The 22,906-nt window shown below is 45.5% G+C and overlaps 2 protein-coding genes and 1 pseudogene across 2 annotated transcripts; all 3 read right to left on the reverse strand.

Annotated features, from left to right (window-relative positions):
* Positions 1 to 15,597: 15,597 nt before the first annotated feature.
* Positions 15,598 to 16,431, reverse strand: LOC148910313 (igLON family member 5-like). Its single transcript, XM_089031966.1, has 2 exons — positions 16,168 to 16,431; positions 15,598 to 15,994 (listed from the first exon to the last, which is right to left on the reverse strand). The coding sequence occupies exons 1-2, from the start codon at positions 16,340 to 16,342 to the stop codon at positions 15,696 to 15,698; spliced, it is 474 nt and encodes a 157-aa protein (XP_088888092.1). The 5' UTR covers positions 16,343 to 16,431; the 3' UTR covers positions 15,598 to 15,695.
* A 38-nt stretch (positions 16,432 to 16,469) lies between these two features.
* On the reverse strand, positions 16,470 to 17,395 carry LOC148910314 (uncharacterized). The gene is made up of 3 exons (XM_089032030.1): positions 17,319 to 17,395; positions 16,845 to 17,212; positions 16,470 to 16,481 (listed from the first exon to the last, which is right to left on the reverse strand). Exons 1-3 carry the CDS (start codon positions 17,383 to 17,385, stop codon positions 16,470 to 16,472), a joined length of 447 nt encoding a protein of 148 aa, XP_088888156.1. The 5' UTR covers positions 17,386 to 17,395.
* A 1,524-nt stretch (positions 17,396 to 18,919) lies between these two features.
* On the reverse strand, positions 18,920 to 22,003 carry LOC148910315 (uncharacterized; annotated as a pseudogene).
* Positions 22,004 to 22,906: the final 903 nt, after the last annotated feature.

Here is a 22,906-nt window from a genome sequence, read left to right on the forward strand (position 1 = left end):
AGATATGGACCCCGAAGTTATCGCAATCTTATGTAGCGTACTCCGGGCTCTGACGTACTTTTTTCGGACTTTTTCGTAGTGTTTTGCCTGCCCTTCCAAGTAAGCCAAGATTAAGTTCGCTTTATTCAGACGAAAGTTTTCGGCGTTTAGTTCGTTAGGTGTAGTATAGGGAACATCTGGGTACAACTTAGGTGCTGATGGTATAACATCCATTATATATACTAATGTACGACGCTTTTGGGAATGATATACAGGAGCAGCCACATCACGACAACCGGGATTACTGGAACTGGAGGGCCTTCAGGAAGATGTTTCCGCACGCGGATGCTAGTAAGTTCGAAAGGAGGCCTGATGGGATTTACTTCAACGGCTCCAGGATGTACAGCAACGAGGATTTGAAGCCTACGCTGGTTAATCAAATAGACGATCAACTGAAGCATTCGCCAACGCCAACATATGTCGAGCATAAGCCAACGCCAGCGCCAACGCATGTTGAACCCGGTTGGTCAAAGGAATTATTGCTGGGTACCAGTACTTATCCGATACCCGCAGTTTCATTTGATAAACACGCAAGCTTGGACCTAACGCTGAACATGCAGATCTCTAACAAGCATTCCTTTCCGTTAAAGGTGCGAGATATCTTCAAGAACGTGCCCATTGTTCATACCACCGCTAAGGAATCTCATGAATGGTTAAGTGGTCCTAACATGCGTTATTGGCCGCAGCAACTAAACTTTGCAGTTTGGTGCGCCACCAGTGGCTGTGGGGTAAGCGCGAACTTGATGAAGAATTCAATATTCATGTTTCACTTCCACTTCACGGTTAGAAGAATACTACATGAAATGGGTGTTATTGCGCTGCCGGGAGATGCCACGTTTTATCCAAGAGATAATAAATACAACGTTCCAGCTTACGACCGGCTTTGTAAGGAGTTTGGTGTCGTAGGGAAGGATTTTAGGTGCACCGCGGGTGCTAACAATGGTTTGGGGCACATTTGGGTTTATTGGGGGATTGGCGGACACAAGCTAAGCGACAAGGAAGTTCATGCATGGCGGCTACGGTGGAACACGGGATATCATAAGGAAACTCACGACAGTAGCACCTTCTTTGAACCAAATGCTAAGACCACTAAGGAAGTTAGAGACGGACCTCTGTTCAAAGACGAGGGTGGTAAGTATGCAGGGGCCAATTCACTGATTATTAAGATTACCAACGACGAACAAACGAAGCAATACTTTAATTTCATACCCCCAGAAGGTAAAAGACTAACCAAAGCCGGCCTTGCCCGTTTGAACCGCAGCATAGATGCTTACGTGTATTCTATTCTTGGAGCCCAAGTAAATACCCGATCAAGCATAGTGGGGAATACCGGCGCCGCAGAAGAGACGCGAGCCGAAGCCTTGATCTTATTTGAAAGTTCAATCTTGGAGGGCGACATTAGCAAGGGCGTACAGCGTTACCAACTAGCTATACAAAATTCTAAGACGAGGTTGGACTACGCAGTAGCCCCGGGTTGTTGGTTAATGCCTAGTAATTTATCTATAAATACTGGCTCTGTAGTAGGATACAACAATAAACTGCAGCGAGCTACTAAGGATATGAAGTTTGGGGCGAATGACGTGAACTCTGACATTCTTAGGAACATTCCCCATTTCGTGGAGAAGCCAAAGAAGGAGCACGTAGAGAATCCTGCAGGGAAACCAAAAACCGTAATCAAGAAGAAGGTCCTGCCTGCGATACCTGAGGAATATGACCATAACTTACTAAAGGCCGGCTTAGCAGCTGCAAGTATTGGTCTGAGTTATTATATATGGCGATGAACAACCCCTACATAGCTGGAGTAGATTGTGTTTATACGACTTACACAGGCGAGAAAAAATACACCCAGGCATCTTGGGTTGACGTCACGGGCATGTCCGTGAATTTGAACTACTCGGGAAAGAAATTGATCCTTTGTAGTATTTGCATTGGTACGAGCAGCCATGCCAACGTGGGCTTTAGGTTCCTGGATGAGAATGGCGTACTGCAGCCTATGCGTGTGAAGACGAACAACAGGGAGCCTACGCATTTCTCCGTAGAGCCACCAGCGAATAGCCCCGAGAATCTTACGACTTGGACTTTTTATATGGTTGCTAACTGCCATGGAAAGGTAAAGCTACAAATACGCGTAGATGACTCAGGGAGCGTTTGCGTGAATAGCATAGAAAATCAAAGAGATACAGTCTATAACCACGCAACCATCAGCACTTTGACGGTGCTTAGTCTCTAGAAGCAAACTATGTTTACTGAAATATATGAATCCACATCAGAGGGAAACCCGTCATGTTTATTACTTAACGGATGGAGCTTTTGAACATCGCGGCTGGCGTGATATCGGAATGTGGGTCGAGGTTGGAGGCCTTGCATTGATTATTTGTAGTAGTGACTTTTCCATGGCGTATCAATCTAGTATGGGGCTTAGATTAATAGATGAGAATAACGAGCCTTTAGCACCCTTTAGGGTATTGACTAATAATCGAGAGCCTACTCATTTCTCGGCGCAGCCATACGTATATAGTGCTGAGGCGTTCTATGTGTTAACGTTTCAGATGGTGGTTAATTGTAAGTGTGTTAAGCTACAACTTTTCCCAAATAGTAAGCTTAACGCCCGCATAGTTTACGTAAATCGACTAGTTAACAACCCTAATGAGATTTGGAATCATAAGCCCATTAGCACCATGAGTGTGCTGCCGTTAGTTCCGCATTATCAAGGCGGTGCGAATACTATCTTTACTTATCCCCAGTTGAGGATGCCTCGGGCGTCCGACGACGACGATAAGCCTGACATAATACATAAGGATAAGATTAACCCTGCATCTTCTTCAGGAGGACCACCCCAATAGCGACAACCAAGATCCAAATGTTGTTACCCACGAACTTCAACAGTTCTCCGCCGGCCCTAAGTGCCAAGGAAACAACCGAACCCAGCAGCCCAGGCAAGCCGGCTGCCATCTTTTTTCCCAAGTCCGTCAGCCCACTGCCTAATTTCTTTACGCCTGCGCCCGTAGCCTTAAGCGTGGATAGGATAACTCCTACTACGGTGCTAATAGCAACTGCAAATGCCAGCGGAATACCATACTTCACCAGAGCTCTTTTTACCTTTTCCTTGGTGGTAAGCCCCAGCTCTTTTTCCAGGTTTTCCTTTTGAGCCCGCAATTCCGCAAGGCGTACCTCGAGGGCCTCCACTTCCCTTTGAGCTGCTTCCCTTTCTTCCTCCGTACGAGTTTGGTCCTCGATTACTTCTTGCTGCCGCTCTATTTGCCCCTCCAGGTCTTCGATGGCCTGATCTCTTTGCCGGATTTGCTCCTCCTTAGTAATGATTTCAGCCATTAACCGCCGCCTTTCCACCAAAGAGCCAGCTATGGTGGTTTGTAGGTCCTTAGCGTCGTCTCTTGTTAAGTCCAAGTCCTGCAGGGCAAGGTTAAGAGCCCTTTGGGTTTGGTTTCTTTCGCGACGAATTTTGGTTCTTTGGTCTACCAACTCCCTTATTTCTTGATCTTTGAATTCGACCTCCCTTTTGTGTGCGTCGGCGAGCCGCTGGTTTTGCTTCATGTATTCTTCCTCCCTTTCTTCCAGCGTTTCCCGCAGCGCTTCCGTTGAGGTGCCAGAGCTTTGAGCTTCTTCTAAGTCCCTTTGTGCTTTATCTCTTTCGCGCAGGGTTTTATCCAACTGTTTTCTCATTTCTTTCAATCTTTCATCTTGATGGGCGGACTTCTTCTCAGCATCAGCGAGTAGTTGACCTTGCTTTGCGTACTCTGCGTCTCTTTTTTCTAACTCCCTTTGCAGCTCCTCGGCACGCTTTTCAATTTCGACCCTTTCGGTTAGGGCTCTCAACCTTTCTAGCATGCTTCTAGTAGCCTGCTGAAAGCCTTTTAATCTTAAGACGTCGCCCCTAACGTCACCATTCTCATCAAAGAGGGGTTGCGGTTTCGTCCAGCGGTCTTTGTCGGGAAATCTCAGGTCTTGGACGCTTATTAGGACTTTGTTTCCGCGTTCTGTGAGCCTTACCTCGTCAGCATCAAGGTGGGTGTAGCGCAGCTCTAGCTCCTGCTTTGCCCACTCTACGGTTTCCCGCGCGGCTGCTTCCGGCTCGTCTATGTTTTGAAGCTCTAAGTATTCGGGGATGGGTTTGCTGGGGTTTTTTGACTGCCACATGCGCCTTAAGGTGTTTTTAGCATTTTCCCATCTGCTACCATACTTGTTTTCTAAGGCTGCGTCGTAAACTAGGGGGTCGGTTTCCGCGCCTTTAGTCCATGCGTCGAATTCGTCGTCGTTAATGTCAACTTGACCTTCTTCGGTAAGGGGGTCAAAATCCGTTCCTTCTACTTCCATTATATATGATAAGCTCAAAGTTAAATCCCAACGCATTACCTAAGCAGGTTGGCGGACTAAAGGCAGAACGCACCTTTCACCGGGTTACATTCACACCTTCTAGCGCAAAGCCGGGGGAGACGCTGTATGTAGGCGTGCCCCGCCTAACAGATAACCTAGTGTTGGTTCCTGGTACCTTGGCTTTAAGGTTCGACCTAGCGGTACAGTCAAGCCCCACAGATGAAAGGATTATCGTTAACAACGTGGGTCGCAACATTGTTTCTAAGATGCGCGTAAAGTTCGCAGGGGAATCGCTATTAGATTTGAATAGGTAAGACTTATACACCACGTACAAAGACTTATGGTTAACGGCATTTGACCGCGCGCAAAGGATAGAACAAGGAATTGGTAGTGTCATTCTACGTAAGGTCCGCACACCTACGAAAACGCAACCTACTGACGGCAGCGGAGAAACCGCAGTGGCAGACGCAAAGCGAATAAAGACCGCCTATGGCAGCAAGTATGTCATACCACTGGACTTTGAAGTGATTACGAATCACGGTGTGTATTACCCAAGACAGTTATCCGAGCTACAGTTTGAAGTAACTTTAGCAGATGCTAATAACATCATTGGTGGGCTAAGCACTGCACTTACCACAACAACCCCATACTCTATCACCAACTTAGAGCTGCAGTATGAGACCGTGTACAGCGAAGAGCTGGCCCGTAGCGCTGGCATGGAGTACAGCGCCGGAAAGGCATTCCTTTACGACCACGTAGTGATGTATAAAAAGTTCGACTTCTTGGATAAGACGGATGAGGTTATCAACCAAAGTATTAACCTCCCCCGAAGAAGTCTCACGGGGTTAATGCTGGTGTTCGCCAAACCCTACGAAGCCGGTAAGCGCGACTCTGAAGCCTTTCACAACCCCAACATTACTAACGTGGGGGTAAGCGTTAACGGCGTCCCAAACAAGGTCTACTCGCAGGGAATAAAGCCCGCAGACATCTACAGGGAGGCAAAGCGTAAGTTTGGCGACCAGGTAAGTCCTGAGGAATTCTTTAATGATAAGTACGCGCTGTGGATCGACATGCGCACGACGAACGACGAAGACCTACATGGTCAGGGTTTGCGTCTAGTAAACACCCAGGATGGCATAACATTGGAGATCAAGCGCACCAAGAATGCCTCCGCGGGCGACGGTGATAAGATAAACTGCTATGTTTTCGTAGTCTCAGACGCGCAACTAAGCGTGGAAATGAATCAGCTAAAGAGCGTTGCCTATTAATGACTTCGTTGCCTCAGCCATTCTAAAGAAAAATATCCCTTACGTATAATATGCTTCACGTATTCGAAAATAACGACACGAAACTGCAATGCGTAATGCAAGGCGACAAACCGTATTTTAAGGCAAGGGAGGTGGCTGCCGCGTTGGGCTACGAGAAGCCAAGGAACGCGGTTAGAGAACACGTTTCCGAAAAATACCAAAAAAGATTGGGTGAGCTAAAGGGGGCCCTAAGTCGGGGCGCCCTTGCCAACGCCCAACCAAATTCCGTATGTATAGCCGAGCCGGGGTTGTATGAATTGATATTTAGCTCTAAGCTGCCTAAAGCCGTGGAATCCCGCGATTGGGTCTTCGAGGACGTCTTACCAACGCTAAGAAAGGTGGGACGGTTCGAAGGCCCAAACAAGTTGGTATTCAAAATAGAAAACGAATTTGACCTGCATAGAAAGGTCGTAGATTACATACGCCGGTTTTACCCTCAGATGCTCATAGCACCCGGACTTGGTGAACTACAGGATTCGGATAGCAAACGCATAAAGTGTTGACAGAAGGGTTACCAACGTGGTCAGCCGGACCTTTTGATACTAAATGCGCACCTGCGTTATCGTGGGCTTTGTATCGAATTAAAGACCCCAAAAGGAAACGGCATGTTATCTGCAGATCAACGCAGGGTAATCTCGCAGTACGAAGCTAACGGATATCTAACAATGGTTAGCAGCGACTACGACGTCATTTGCCGTGCGATAAGCACCTACGCGGACGGCATTCGCATACCCTGTAAGTGGTGTCGTAAGCGCTTTAAGTCCTTAGAAACGCGCTCAACGCACTTAAAGATATTTCATAGGTATAATGACGGTAATTAAACAAATTCACTGGCGCGATTTAACGCACGGCATCGCATACGAAATAAAAAATTACATCGTCTTCGAAGACATCAACCGCCTACGGTTAGTCCTCAAAGACCACGACGGCGTGGAGTACTCGCTGTGGGCGCCCGACTGCGTACGCTATGTAATTCAAGGCGAGGAATTCACCCACCTGCGATCACATGGTAAGCATGACGGCCGTTGGAAGTTCGACATCGAACGTAGGGTTAGTCAGTCTCCGCTCTGCAGCTGAATAAAGCGTCGGCAGCCGTCCTGCGCGCTTTAGGATCGGCGCGACACCAGTGGTCGGTAAAGTCGCATTCTAAGTAGGTGCGGCGGCAGTAGAGGCAGTCGTACCTTTCCTCTGCGAAGAGGACTGCTTTTTTTTAACGATTTTCTGCAGCTGGTCCGCGCGCTCTTGGATAACTTCCCGGATGACTTCACGGACTTTAGGGATTATACAGTCGTTGGATGCTTCGCATGTGATACAGTCCATATATTGAAAGGGTGATTAGGAATCCTCCCAGAAATGCCACAAAGTAGACTACCATATGCCTTTAAAAGGGGTCCTTATTTTTATTTATTATTATTAAATATCCTTCATTATTCTTAATAATAATAAATAAAAATAAGGATGGGATTTGAGACTCTTTGCGCAAACCCTACCTTACTATCTTAAGCCGCCTACTGATCGTTACGGGCTTTCCTTGCCGCCTCATTGCCGGCATGCCAAGCTTCGAAGCGATCTAAGTACTCCTTAAAGCCGCCTTGACCGTCGTAGAGGCACTGCCAAATATGTTGGTCACTTCTTTGACAGCCGCAGCGCTCACAAAGCGCCTCCCAATGTTCCCTGTCTTCCCACCTTACGCCTTCGACGCAGTCAAACTCCGCAAAGCGCTGGTCAATTTCCTTCTTCCGGCGCGTTAACTTCCTTTGGGTTTCCTTTGGGCAACATCGAGCGGCAACGTCGCCGTGCTCCTCGCAAGCCACGCTCAGCAGGTCGTAATTGCCGCGGCACCGATGTCGATGCCATTCGTCGTTCTTGTCCTCCTCGCAGCGCTCACATACGTTCTTTAGGCAAACGCGGTTATCCACGTGGTAATCCAACATCTGCGCGCTGCTAAAGAGGCGATTACACTCCTTACAACGCTTTTCGCGTGCCTTCTTAGCGCACACCTTCTTTTCAACGTGGTATTTTAACATTTGCTTGCTGCTGAACTCCTTGTTACACCGCTCACACTCCATATATAATGAGGATTTAATAACCCTTATATGGGATACCGCATAAAGTCCTTAATGGACTCTTTTGCCCAGCCCGCCATCGTCAAGAGCGCACCAAACCTTTCTGCGCACTTCAGGCCGCACATTTCATCGTACAACTCCTGCACGCGCTCTTTTAACCGTTCTTTCTCCTCCCTTTGCATTTCTATGGTGTCTCTTTTATCTTTTGCGTCGCCGGCAATTCTTCTTACTGCGTCCACTGGGTCCATCGTATATATAATGAACCCAAATCACATGCCTTGTAACGCTCTGATAGTAGGACCCACCGGCTGCGGAAAGACCCAATTCGTCGTGGAGCAGCTATTAGGACCCTTTAGATACCGTTTCGACTACATCGTGCTGCTTTGCCCCACCTACGTGAATAACCGCACCTGGACGGGCATAGGAGTGAAAGACGACGACTTCTTCGTAGATATCTTAGACCCTAACGAGTTATCCAGCCATCTTAAGTTCTGGCACAAGCAATTCCCTAAAGATACACAGACTTTACTCATACTGGATGACATTGCCTGCGGGGACGACGTAAAAAGACGCACTTCCGAGCTCGTTAAACTCGCCTTCAGCGGCAGACACGACAATATCAGCGTTTGGTTGCTCTCGCAGCAGCTTACCAGCGTCTCTAAACCCTTCAGGGAAAACATAGGTTCACTCGTCGTATTTTATACTCCGAGCAAGTCTGATCTGGAAACCATCTTAAGCGACTACGGCGGTGAGATATCCAAGGAACAGTTACACGAATACATGCGGCATTTAAAAACGCACCAACATTCCAAGATGATCTTCTCTTTGAGGTTTCCGTACGAGGTTGGAATCTATGATTCCTAATGTATATGGACATTGAGCAGCTCTTAGATGAAGTCCCCACACAGTTAGATGAAAGTAACCTCAAGGAACAACTCAACATCCTTGTGTCATCTGGGAAGTGCAAAGAAATGATAGGCAAGGAACTTACCCATGAGCAGGTTAATAAATTGTCAGAAGAGGAAGTCAAAAAGTTCCATAAGAGGTACGAGGCCGCCCTTGCAAGTAAGACCACGGACGCCGTAGCAGACTCCGCTATCCGACTTGCGACTAAATTGCTTGGACTTGCGCTGCCCATAGACGACGTGGAGCAACTGCGGAAGGACATAAGCGAGGACTACGTTATTGCTCAAGAACTTAAGATAACCTGCGGGTGGTTGTCTTTGAAGTGTGGTAAGTTAATGGCAGTCGCCTCCGCGGCACTTCACGTAGCTCAGCATGTCGACTTGAAGGAGGTACTGGTGTCTTGGAAGGACTTCAAGAAGGACAGAGAAGTCGAAAAGGTCTTCCAGGCAGCACTTGCTGAGGTACCTGATCAAGTCGCCTCAAGTACTTAGTTAAGTCATTCGCGGGAATTGCCCAGGTCGCCTCAAGTACTTAGTCAAGTCGTCCTTAAGTACTTACTTAAGTCCTATTAAGTTACTTATCAAGTCCTTCAAGTCCTTAGATATAAATGAGTGAACCAGAGTCGAAGGTAGAGCAGCCCCAAGAGGAGCAAAAGATTACCAAGGCTAAATCTCCAGGCAGAGTTGCTGCCGGTAAGAAGCTCGCGGAGATGAACAGGAAGAACAAAGCCAAAAAATAAGAAAAGGTGGAGGAAAAAGAAGAGGAATCCTTTATTAATCCTGGGTACGTCATTGGCGCGTTAGGAGTCATCATAGCAGCAGGTAGCCTTTACTTACAATGGCGGGCAGCGAAAAAGGTAGGACCGCCAACATATCACGCGCCCGTGCACGCACCCGTGGAACCGGCTGTTAGAAAAAGTAAGATCCCCGTAATGGAGTGATAACCTTCTCGCTTTGTAATATAATGTCAACCGCGTTATTGAAAACTGTTGAAGAAGCAGCTATCATTACTTCCATCGTTGCGGGTATTGGTTGGGTAGGTAAGAAAGTGCTCAAAGAAGACTTTACTGAAGACCCAAGCAAGAGCTTCGCTAATTTTGCTAAGATGACAGCTGCCGTAGGCGGGGCTATCATGGTAAAGGATTACCTACGGAAGGAAAAGTACCTGCCTAACATATAAATGGCTAGCGTGGTCGCAGGTGGAGTTATTGCAGCTTTAGCATTCACTGGAGCTAATTATGGTGGTCAGTATTTGGATAGATTAGTCAGAGGCGATCACAGCGGAGAATTAGCCGCCGAAAGGAAGAGGCACGACTTAGCGCTGGAGAAATATCAAAGGGACGTGGCGGCTTGGAATGAAAAAAGACAAGCTTACAGGGATTGGTTGGATAAGAACTACCAAGACAAGATGCCGGCGGATAACAACTTCGAAAACACAGACTACGCTTTCAAACTTTATGCGCAAGCACACCCCGCGGCATTAACGGGGTTAAGGAGGCCTCAGTTCAAGAATTACTACCAGCCTTCTAAGAAACAAAAAGATAGCGCGTTGGTCTTCGTAGGAGTCGCAGGGCTGGCAGGAGGCGTAGCTTTGGCGTATCTAATATAATGATCGTCTTTTTGGAAAGCGACAAGAATGACTTTACCACTTATCTGAATCCCTCCATCAAAGCCCATGAGGTTAGGCTGGTTAGTTGTTCTTTGTACAATTCTTGGTATAGTTTAGTCAATGCCTTGGTCACCGTACTTAAGGCGCCTAACAAATATCAAGGTGAAATGCTGCCCGATGGACATTACACGCCAATCACCCTTGCTAAGGAGCTCGCCAAGCGCGGTTATACTCTCACCACGGGATTGCCGCACGAAATGACCCTCAAACATAATATGCCAAACTATTCAGTAACTTTTGGAAAGTCTGACCCATTGGGATCTTTATTATGTGCCTCGGGCAAGACAATTACCAACACGGCAATACCCGTGAAATGGAAAGTCGCATCCTCTTACGAAGTCTATTGCGACTTGGTCCATAGTTACAGCAATGGAAAAAAGTCTTCTCTTATGTCCAAGTTTCTGCCCAAAGGTAATCCATTTGACCCAGTAGAATACACTCCCATTTCGTTAAGCTATGACTTGTCTAATTTGGTAGAAAGCATAAACATCACCATTAAGGTGGACGGAAAGACGGTGGATTTCAACGGACGCAAGATCAATCTCGTCCTGGAATTCATATAATGGGCCGCGTAGAGGACAAACTTAAAAGGATTTACTATGGGCCCGAAGGCTATTGGAGAGGAGCGTCAGCTATTAAGAAACTCGCGACCGCGGCCAGGGTATCAGAAGAAACGGCTAAGAACTGGCTAAGAAAACAAACCCTCTGGCAGGTTTATCTTCCCGTGCCCAAGTACATTCCCAGGCCCAGCTTCACCGTAAATGACCCCAATGAAGTTCATCAGGCGGATTTGCTCTTCTTACCGCACGAAAAGGTGAGAAAAAAGACCTATAGGTACGCTTTGACCGTAGTTGATATCGCAAGCAGATACAAGGACGCCGAACCCATAACCAGCAAGGATTCTGGGGAAGTCGCAGAAGCCCTAGGTAGGATTTATAAGCGCGTCTTGAAATGGCCTAAGCTGCTGCAAGTGGATGCGGGGACGGAGTTCATGGGCGTGGTTACTAAGACCCTGAAAGACCACGACACTAAGATTAGGAGAGACGAAGCTGAGTACCATAGGGGTCAGAGCATCGTTGAAAGATTCAATAAGACCCTGGCCGAGCGTCTCTTTGGATACCAGTATTGGAAAGAGCTGGAAGATCCCTCCAAACGCAACAGGGAATGGACTCAGAGGCTCCCCCAGGTCGTCGCGGCTTTAAATAACGAGGCGGCCAGGGCTACGGGAATGAAACCCTGGGATGCCATAAAAAAGAAACACGTGGAACACAAGTCCTACGTCAGAAGTTCAAGGGCGGTCGGACTGAAGGAAAAAAAGCTCCCCCGCGACATAGTGGTCAGATACCTTTATCAGCCGGGGGAACTCGAAGGCGGCAGTAAGAGAGCCACGGATCCTAACTGGTCTTTGAAAACGTATGAGATTTCGAAGTCCGTCACCAAGGAAGGGCAGCCCGTGTTGTATTACCTAGATGGCCCAAGTCGTGGATTTGTCAAGGAAGAGCTGCTCATAGTCCCCAAAGACTCAGAGTAGTGCTGCTCCACGCGCCCGATTACACTCTAGGCATGTCAGTCTTACGTTACCTTTGCAATGGCCGCGTTTATTATTTATGCGATCCACGGAGAACTGCTGATCGTCATTCGGGTCAAACTTCCATAGTAGAGGTATGTTGCATTTGGCACACCTTGCCCCTTTCGTATAGACGTCGTCCACGCATAGGTCGAATTTGACCCCCGCATAGCGGGGATCCGTACTCTTTTCTTCGTCGTGTCTTTTGTAGCGAAGGAGTTTCTTAGCAATGTTCTCTTTGGGTACGTCCTCTGGCGTCTTATCGTAACGCAGTTGCGGACCCCAGGCTCTTTTTAACTGCTTGGCATATTCTACGCGGCTTACGGCGGTGTAGATAAGGTTGCTCCAACACAGCCGCTGGTCTATGATCCATAAGGTTTCTTTTATGGTAAGCCCTTGCGCGCTGTGGACCGTCATGCAGTAGCCTAAGCGCCAGTCTGGATGGGAGGTAATTCTTTCCACCTTTTCTATGGGCACCCAGGCTTTGTCATGCGTTACTGCGTTCTGCAGTTGGATGTCGGTACCAGGTACCCAGACGTCTCTTTTTTGCATGCGGGTGTCGTGGGGTTTGTAGCAAACAGGTACGGGATGCGTAGGGAAGCGCTCTTGGTGTATATTTAGCAAATCCTTTTGTATACGAGACTGTGCTGCGCGTTTGCTGCTCAGCACCAGATCCTTTGGATGCCATGTGTAAAGGAAGTCCTCGTATTTCTTCGCTTGTACATGTTTGCGCAGTGTCTTGCATTGGTCGGCGTCACTAAGGCCCCTTAATTCCGCTTTCAGGTATCTTACTTGATCCTTGCTGCGGTAGTCGGCGTTAATTTCCTCCGCATGGTCTACGAAATCTTTTAGCTATTCGTGGGGCATCTCTCCGGCTATTGGAGGAGGCTGGCAGGGATCTCCGGCGAATATCACTTGACACTTTCCACGGAGGAATTCTACGAACTCCTGCAGGATTTCCAAAGGTACGGTACAAATCTCATCCCAAAGTATTACCGGTGGTATGTCGTGGATAGCTTCCGGTACCCACTTTTGGCCATTCCAACGAAAGAAGCTGTGGTACGTTTGAGCGTCGTAACCCATTTCGCAGAGTTCTCTTTCCAAACGGTGCGTTGGCGTTAGCACCTTTACTTTTGGGAATAACTGCAGTACGCGCGTCGTCTTACCGCTGCCTCCCATACCCTAAAGGTAAGAGAAGCGTTGGTAAGAGATTGGGTCCGCAACCGACGGTAATGGCTCTTCCGTCGGCGTTACGGTGCCCCGGGTGTGCTCGCCGTGATATTCTACGCGTTCTCTCCAAGCTTGTATTTCTTCATCTTTGACACGCCATTGACCACTTTCTGCGAGTTCGTCGTCGGTGTAGAATTCCTTCATCTTTTCTAACACTTCGGGCTTTACGTACAAGGAATCCGTAGCTACGCGCGGAACGTCCTCTTTGTCAAACCGCAGTAACATCGCGAGAAGGTTAATGGGCGCATATGCAAGCATGCTGGCACGCAGATGATAATACTGCGGTCGATGGTCCTGGTAGTAACACAAAGCATTCCACTTACGTTCTCTCTGCTCGGCTTCTATGAAATAATCCCATTTCTCCACGGACACCATCGTTCCTTGGTCATGTGCGCGCTTTATAAGGAAGCGTAGTTCGCCTTCGTCTGTTATCAAGCGACGCTGCATATGTTTTTCTCCTTCTTTAGCGCCCTGTGTGAATTTACCTATAACAATCCGCGCTGTGGGGTTGTGCTCTGGGAGCCATTGTGTAAAGGCGCTATGACAAAGTATGGCTTCATGCGCTGTGTATTCGAGCAGCTTACGCTCTTCAAAGAACTGCAATAAGGGCACCGGTATCCATTCTTTCTCCTGCAGGTGCTTTCCGTACCACGCATAGATTATTGGATGCAGGCCCGACGCTAATTTCCAAGAGGTCAATCGTACAAACCCCGTTGCCGGGGAGTCGTAGTGACCATCTAGAGACACACGGAAGAATTGGGAGTCTGGATGTCCGTAACGGTCGTAATATTCCTTACAATCTCCTAGACCTTTAAAGCTTGCAGGGTAACAGTGTTTCATATCCAAAGACACGTATTGGTCTTCGTCGTATTCCATGTTCCACAGACCACCGTGACCGTGTTCTACACAGGCTTTGGCTATGTCTCCGAACTCTTTTGGGGTAGGTTTCCATCCATTTCTTTTCTTTGCGGCTAAGAAGTCCAAGCTGCGACTGCTAAGGACCTCGTCAGAGAAGTCTTCCCCTAAGGTCTCACAGGCGCTTTGAATGCGCTGTTGTTCAATTTCGGGTCGATACAAAGTGCCGTCTTGCGTCATAAACTGACTTCCTTCTGAATCCATCAACCAAATGGAATTCTCATGGATTAACTCTGCCAATGGAGAATTCTTATAGACCTTCGTTTCCTTCTTTCTTGGGAACCGCAGTTCGCGCCAGGCGTGCCCATTGTGCTGGTAGATGACTATAGGCGCACCACGGCCCCCATATTTGTGTGTTCCGGAGTAAATAAAGCCGTCGGTGATATATTTCACATGGATTCGCCTCTCCAGCGCCGTTTCTAACTTTTTGATGTTGTCTATCGACCCTCCGGTCCTATTAGTATCTTTTTCCCATTTCCTGATGGCTTGTCTTCTCTTTAAAGTCAGTTTACCGCCCCGAGAGGAGTCTTCAAAGAACTCTCTTACTAACTTCCCTACACAATTACCGGGATGTCGCATCGGTTTCAACTTCTTAACGTCTGGCGTCTTTATCTTGTACGCACCGTAAATGACTACGGTAACAGGGTAAGCAACCTCGTAGAACAGCATGTCTATTCCTACCAATGCTCCCGGGCGTGTGTTTTCGTTTAAGACAAACAGGTCCTTCTTACCAGACGCCCTGATAGGATTGCGCCCCTTTTCTATCATCCACTCGCCGTCTAAATACTTTATGAACGTTAGCTCCAACCGGTAGTTACCTTCGGGTATTAAGTTAATTATTCTTTCAGCCCTTTCTTCTGTCATCGTCTCGTCCGTATCTCCCTCCATAAATGTTGTGAAGGCAAAGTCAGCATCCAGGCGATCCAACACCTGAGTTCGCAGTCGGCGCACAGTTTTATTTCGAATGCTTGTGATGGTGTCCATCTATATGTAAAGGATATCTTAACCTCCGTTTGCGATATCTTTGATTCCCAACACAGCAGCAGTAAGGACTTGTCGCGCGGGTATTTCCCGCTGCCGGCGCCTTCCTTAAACCGCCTGTAAAACCCGTAAATCTTTGACATTGACCGCGAGTCCCCCTTACTGCCTACGGGTTTGGTACGGGTAAAGTGGACAAATCGGATATTTGCCTAAAAGTCCGTAGAGTTGGCTCGAATAATTCCCGCGGCCGGCGCCGTTACGTGGGGGGAGGTAATCCCCGGGCGATTCCGAATGGTGACCGCGAGTCCCCCTACCTGCTGCTCCTTTGAATGATGATTAGGAAGTCAAGTCGAAAGTTAACAATTCAACTGAAGTAGTTAAGGAAGTGGCTCATCAGATGTTTATTGGTAATTCTGACCTGTAGTGGTTTGTGGTGATAATGTCGTTATTCCATGGTGATTTCTACTTGGTATCAGAGAGGGTGGATGGACTGAGGATAGACGACATTAATTTTGAGTAAAAAATTCCAAGCATCCATCAATCCATCCATCCATCCATCCATCCATCCATCCATCCATCCATCCATCCATCCATCCATTCATTCATCCAATCCATCCGTTCATGCATTAATCCATTCATCCATTCATCTATCCGTCTATTTTTCTTTAATTATCTCAAAACTAGTTATATATTATTATTCTCCAAACATGTTTTAATAACCCTAATAATGTGTTCATCATAACCAAGCATATTTTTAGCTTTACACCTGTACAACCCATAGCTGTCTGCGTCTATGGTTTCTAGTTTCATGACACCAACACCCGTAACAGTATGAGATCCTGTCAATATTGATCGATTACGGGGATCAAACCACGAGAACAGAGGTGAAGACACGCCACGTGCCAAACAGTATACCCTGATTGTACCCCCATTATATGAAGAAACTGTGAAATCCGATTGAATTACATCAATCTGTGGCTCATCTGTGAAGAGAATAAATAATTTATTTTCAACTCGCACTTTTTCAATGAACTTGATTGTGATCATATTGATTTGTTACAAACCTTGCAGCGCCCCCTCACCCTACCATTTTGGCTAAAAAAAACATAACAACATATATTTGTATATCTTTAAGAAAAATAGCATTTAGACTCACACTGGACGGTTACCAAGATACTCTTACAAGACGGAGGTTTCTTCAGGTTGTTGATAGCACAGCATTCGTATTGCCCACTGTCATATCTTGTAATATTTGTAATATCGATTGTCACATTCCCTACGCCTTGATTAATGACATCACCCTGTACTTTTTGCCACGTGACGTTTGGCATAGGAGTTCCTACCGCAGAACATTTGATATGCAGTTCTTGGGATTCGTTAACATGTATGTTTGAAAATGACGGATTGATCGATAAAGATGGAAATGCTGTAAATAAGAAAATAGCACATGTAAGTACATCAGTCGTCGCCCTTATAAATATGACAAACAACTAAAAACCAAATGACTTATTTTGAACATTTTTATTAGAATGCATACCATATATCCATGAAGAAGTTAACTATCAAAATTGTACATATTAGTGCAAAGTGCAAAGGATATATAGTATGCGCAAAGAACGAAAGAACGAAAGAACGAAAGAACGAAAGAACGAAAGAACGAAAGAACGAAAGAACGAAAGAACGAAAGAACGAAAGAACGAAAGAACGAAAGAACGAAAGAACGAAAGAACGAAAGAACGAAAGAACGAAAGAACGAAAAATTCCAATTTTCAATTCAAAAAATTCAAAAAATTCAATTCCAAAAAATTGAAAACAATTATACCCACATGTTACAATTAGCTTAACTTTACTTGTTATGGGGCTTCTTTTTGCCATCATCAGAACACATCCATACGTACCACTATCAGCCAGAGCTACATTATAGATTACTAGTGTAGCAGTTGATTCTTTACTCACTCGAACAGGGTTCAGTAGTCTAGCAGGACATGTATTGATGGTTATGTACCATTTCCCCTCGTTGAATATATTTTCTTGTGCGATTTGAAATGCCCTGCCATTGTCAGCATAGAATATCCACTTTGGCGAATAAACATCAAACTCTTCCATTTTGTTATCCACACTGTAATCCCACACGAGCTTAGCGGTTTCTCCTACAGACACATACAAAACACTTGGTGGAACTACTGTGAAACGAGCTGCACCTAAAATATCCAACCAGGAAATATTAAAAATATAACGTACTAGCAAAATGGATATTCCTATCGGATAAAGCGATTTTTTTGAGAAAGTAGACAAACAAATTCTCACCCTGAGTTCTGCTCACAAGTAACACTTTGATGATCAGTGAAATCCATAGGACTTGAGATGCCTCCATTGTCTCAGAAGATTAAGAGCGACTGTCTGTAAGGGTCGAGAACCTGATTTCAGCGACCACTTGGTCAAATTCTTCATACTTTGCCTGAAGATACCCTTGGATGGACCATTTACAAAAATCATATTAAAAGGTTCCAGCGGATTTTTATTTTTGAGAAAATCCCAAAAGCGTGAAATGGTCGCCAAGCGCCGGTTTTCGGCTTCGATAATCGTCCCAAGGATACCCCAAGAACAAATGGTCGCTGTGGCTACAAAATTCGCCCAATCGAGCTGAAACTTTTCACAAACCTAGGGTAACATTTCAGCTTTTAAACGAGCTATAAAACTTTGCTGTATCTAGAAGGAATTATTTATTATATGTCGAAATACTAACGGTACTGAAAAATTACCGAAAGAAAGGAGCTATGTTTATCGAGCAAAAGCATCTACTGGTACCTAATTTTCTTGGGAATAAAATTGATTTTCTTAACGATAAGCTATTAAAGTTAAACTGTACCAAATTGGAAGCTCAAAAGCGAAGTATTTCTCAAGTTATTGCTTTTCAAAAACATTGTTTATTTCTTACTGGTTTAAGGGTCAAATGTCAACAAACTACAACTTCAAAGATTCCAGTTAATGCCGGAGTCGAATTGAATGCTTTATTACATGCATGGAAATTGCACTATCAAAAGACCGAGTTTTCATAGCTATCCATTTTACATTCTGTTACTTTTTGAATGCTAGCGCTGTTTTTAGATATTTCTTTCAGTTTAGGTAGTTTTTTGCCGAAAGTTCCCGTCGCTGGCACTGAGTAAAATTAAACAAACACGTAAACATTTACCTGAATTAATTGTCCTTCTGGCGTTACAAGATATCCACCTTCCATTGCATTACTTCTTGCCACTTCTGCCATTCCGAATCTTCAAAATAATTATTGTTCTTTATAATTTTTCTAGTAAATTTTATTGGTAGTAGAGATTTTATTTCTGAAATCAGCACGTTAGCCAAGGAAATCGAAATAAACCTTGACCTGTCAGAATTGATTAGATCATCAATGACAACTGCTAGCTGCGAGCCTTGATGTCTACTATGACAAATGTTCCTAACTATACGTTTACAAACTATATAAAATTATCATTTTTAATCTCAAAAAGAATTTGTATCATTGTCTTACTTTGTTCTTGATGTTTACAGTATAATGAGTCATGTATGATAAACGCAAGTAATTGGAGCAAGTGACAAAATTTAGACTCGTCACGCAAATCTTAAAACTGTACTCGCTCTAGGAACGCCTTGTACTAATTTTTATTTTAGCATGACGAGACTGTGGAATTAATGCAAGACATAGGTAGAACAATTAAGATTCCGTTCGTCCACTGCCGGTATCATATAATATTTATGAAGATCTACGCCTTTTATGCATCGTTTCCGCAGCTACTAATATTTGATTTTTTTTAAACAGAACCCAATGAATCTAAAGACCAATAAAAAGAATTATTCTTCAGTAGGGGTGCAAAGTTGAGGCTACAGACACTGCCCCCCCCCCCCCCCCCCACATCAGCTACCTATCATATCGGTACACGTTTGTAGTAGCATTGATTATCACGAGAATAGTTCTTGTTAAGAACTAAACTTAAGAACAATAAATCCTCTAGCAGTTCGTGTCCTTTTTACAAGGGCACTTGCTAACGAAGTCCTTCAAAAGTGTAAGGTAGGGCGCTTTGCGACGCACAGGACGCTGAGGTACGTCAAGATCAAGCTGCTCGCAGATGTGTTGGAGCATAGGCACCTTGAGGTCTTTTAACTTGTCTTCCGTATCCATCGTGCACAAGTCGTACTGGTCGTAGACAAGTGGATGTTGTGGCTGGTCAATTTCTTCAATATGTTTCCTTACACTACTAAAGTTTATCTCCTCCTGGACTGCTTGAAGGTCAGCCTCATCGGGATCTTGTTGTCGAGACGCAGCACTCAGGCGAGAAAAATATGATGCAATTTGATGCAACGTCAAAAATTCTGACAGCTTGAACATACGATTCCCGTCTGCGTCACGAGCTCGTCGCATCTCTCGCGCAACTAAGTCGGCGTTCAGCTTTCGACCTGTTGTTTGACCGATGCGAAACTTTGCTTTCATATATGATATTTGTTTGTCGTTGAAACGATATGATTTTTTAGTAGATCTTAGAGCCCAGCCCTTATGGATATCATTCGACGAGGCACCTTGTTGTTTTGGGATGGTTATAGTAGGCACCACTCCCACGCCTTCGTCGAGATTGGAACTGTATCCTATCTTGGCGAGATCGAGAAGTGTGTGTTTCTCTACATGTCGTACACACTTCTCGAGAGAGAGATGCTTTTCGAGAGCAGACACCCTCTGAAACACTCGAATGCACCCTTCTTGCGGACAGCAGAACACTCCAGAATTAGGACTCACACCTTGTGTGTTCACCTCTTCACTTTCCTGCAAGACGCTTGTCTCTGGCGGTGCCTTTGTTTTACCACCAAGTGCTCGGAAATCTCCTGGGGAAAACGGCGAATCCAACCAGGCTATTTGAGATCCTTCATTGTAAAAATACAAACACATTATTTAGTGTAAAAGCGCTACCCGGGGAATCAGATGCTTCATTCTATTCTGTCTTTTAATTTATTTTTAATTTAATCGTTTAAAAAAGCGTCCTTCCAAAACTGATAATTAAAGAGCCCCCTCTACCTTCGATGCATTGCTTTACTTACCGCTTGATGACTCCACCTTGATTTTCTTCCCGACACCTATCTTGTACGCACGCCAACACCTGATGTAGTCTTTGCTAAATTCAAAGTTATTGAATTTGGTCACTCCAGGAATGCTCTGCTCAACTTCTGGGAACTCGGGAATTGCTTCTAGAGCCACCACCCGCACTCCGTTTATCCCACCATGGGAGAGCAGTGCATCCTTCAGGTCGTTCGAGTTGAGGACATCATTTCCCTCATTTATGAAGGCTCGGATGTGACCTTTACACGTTGCAGCTAACCGGTCAGCAGCTCCTTTGCCACCCTGTGGGTCACTAAAATCCACTCGTTTGATGGTTACCCCAGTGCTAGCTGTTATCTTTTGGCATGACAATATAGTGGGAGCGCTGTGATAGCAAGCAGCATTGTCCTGACGTAAATAAGCATCATTGATTTCAGGATATTCCTTCTTGAGTGTAGACAGGACATGCTGGATGATCGCTATTACCGGTGAGCTCCCCTGGCTGCATGACTAAACGACGTGGACAAAAGTTTGCCACTGAAGCACCCCCTCCACGCGTCTATAAACAACGGAGATGTGCCAGGAGATGCCACGCTTGCCAAACCAGTCTGCCTGAGATTCCCGGTATCGCTGTGGCAGGAATTTCATAGCCCAGTCATTGACTATGAAAACTGCGTTTCTGTCTAGAGTGTCGATGGTATCTAGGCGAGCCTGGTCTTGACGTAGTGAGCGTAGAAGGTGACATTTCCAAGACTGTATGGCAAGCATGGCGGTATTAGCAAGGTAGATTGCTTCATCCTTTTCGTCTTCGTTAGGGTAAGATGCCTCAGATATCGCGTTCGAAATAACTTCCAAGACGTTCTTCAGACTCTCACACTGGTGACAAATCTCCTCATGATTGTGATCACATTTCTCGCACAGTGTGGACTCTTTGTTGTCACTCAGAGCGTACACGACACAGTGGTCTGCAACTTCTGCTGCATTACTAAGGTGGACCTAATAAAGGAATTTATAATAATGATTAATATATTGGACAACAGATTTTAGAATTTGGATGCATCTAAAATAGACCAGTTATCCTTCTAAAGAAGTTTAAGGTTGAAATAACAGGAACACGTGGTTAAGTTTTTACTACCTTGAAATCGCTCTTTAGATACAGTTTAGCAGTTTTCAGCGCGTCGATATGCTGGCGTTCCCAATCTTTGCCTAACTGGCTGTGCTCGCTTACTTGGCGTACTAGTTGTATAAGATCATCAAAAGCTCGAGCACCATCTGCGGCAAAGTAATCCAGGCCCTGGAGGGACTTACGAACAGATGCTTTACATTCTGATAAGATTCTTAGCATGGTGCGGTCGCTGAATGGCTCGAAGCTTGTTTCGTCGCAGTACGCCTTGTATTGCTTTACTATTCGCTGGGGTACCACAGTTCGTATAACGTTTGGCACTTCGATCTTTCTACCAGTTGATAGTGTTAGCAGTTTCTGTCCAAATGGTAAGTCTTGTATAAGGTGAGGGCTTGTGATAAATGATAAAAAGTGATCGAGTTGTCCTCGGTTTACGCGCATTCGGATTGTGGGGTGATGTTGGATTGGGGCTCCACGTCCGAACTGCAAGTGGTGCAGGTTAGCAATTGTATAGCGGTATCTGGAGAGTGTTGGAATGAAGTATGTTATTGTCTTGTAGTTAGCAATTCCCGTCATGATTGAAAGAACCTGCCTTCTGCTCTCCCAACTTTCTGCGTTGTTATATGCCTCTGCAAGGGCCTGGAGATATTCTCTCGAGGAATTAGAAATTTCTTCTATTCCAAGGGCTTTATATATTGCTGTCGAAGATTCAATTTCCTGCCACAGAGCTCCTGCATTATTTGGACTGATGGTTGTAAGGACCGCAGCGACAACCTCCACCGCGAGTGCAGTATAACGCCACTTGGTGGTGGCACTTACAGTCTCCAACTCCAGCCATGGTTGTGTGATGGGCGCAACTCCCCGAGAAACCAGAAACCGATTCAGTTTATCACGTGGTTCATCTAGAGAAAGAGCACCAGCATCATCACTCGAGGTAGTACTCCCACTCTCAGGGCTGAGGAAAGTATCATCATGTTGCTGACTTGATATTTTTAGCTTGGAAAACGTCTTGCTTAAGCTGTTAGAGCTGTCGCTGTCCTCACTGGAATTCACTGCTTCTGCACTCTGCTATAGAAGAAGTCGTTAGGAAAATATCAATTTATATACTAATTGGAGTTATTTGGTTTCCCGTTTCACCCCCAGTCAAAATTTTTGTAGACAAAAATCCTCCACAAATAGCGGAAACTGCGACCTATGGAATCACATTAGTATGGTACACAGATTTGACGAATTTTATTACAATTCCGTACCTCAATTGACGCCGCAGAAGTCTTGTCTTCATCAACTATTCTGTTGTTGACATGTTCTCGACATTTGGTGCATATTGCTGTCCAAAAGATTTAGAACAAAATGAGCACCAGTGTAGCTAGTCATAGTTGTAGTAGAAGAGCATTGAAACATGCATAGTTCTAAATATCTCCCTCCAACCTTCCTGACAGTATTTACATCACACATCATGGAACTAACCCTAACCCTAACCTCATGACTAAAGCGGATTAGTACTTACGTAATCCGACGGAAATAAGTATGCCTGTGGTCTTCAAGATCAACCAAGACTGCTTGCTGTTGATGCGGTGACTCCCCTTCGCATTAGCTGTGTGTGTAGCAATACTTTGTGGGGCTGCGCAGTTCGTTCTTCTCGACCGCCACCGGATTCCAAAGTCAGCTCTATGACGCGGGCATATACTTAGT

Source organism: Actinia tenebrosa, unplaced genomic scaffold (assembly GCF_029948245.1).
Source record: "Actinia tenebrosa isolate PJP-AT-01 unplaced genomic scaffold, QUT_ActTen_1.0 PGA_scaffold17__23_contigs__length_9995812, whole genome shotgun sequence".
NCBI lineage: Eukaryota > Metazoa > Cnidaria > Anthozoa > Actiniaria > Actiniidae > Actinia > Actinia tenebrosa.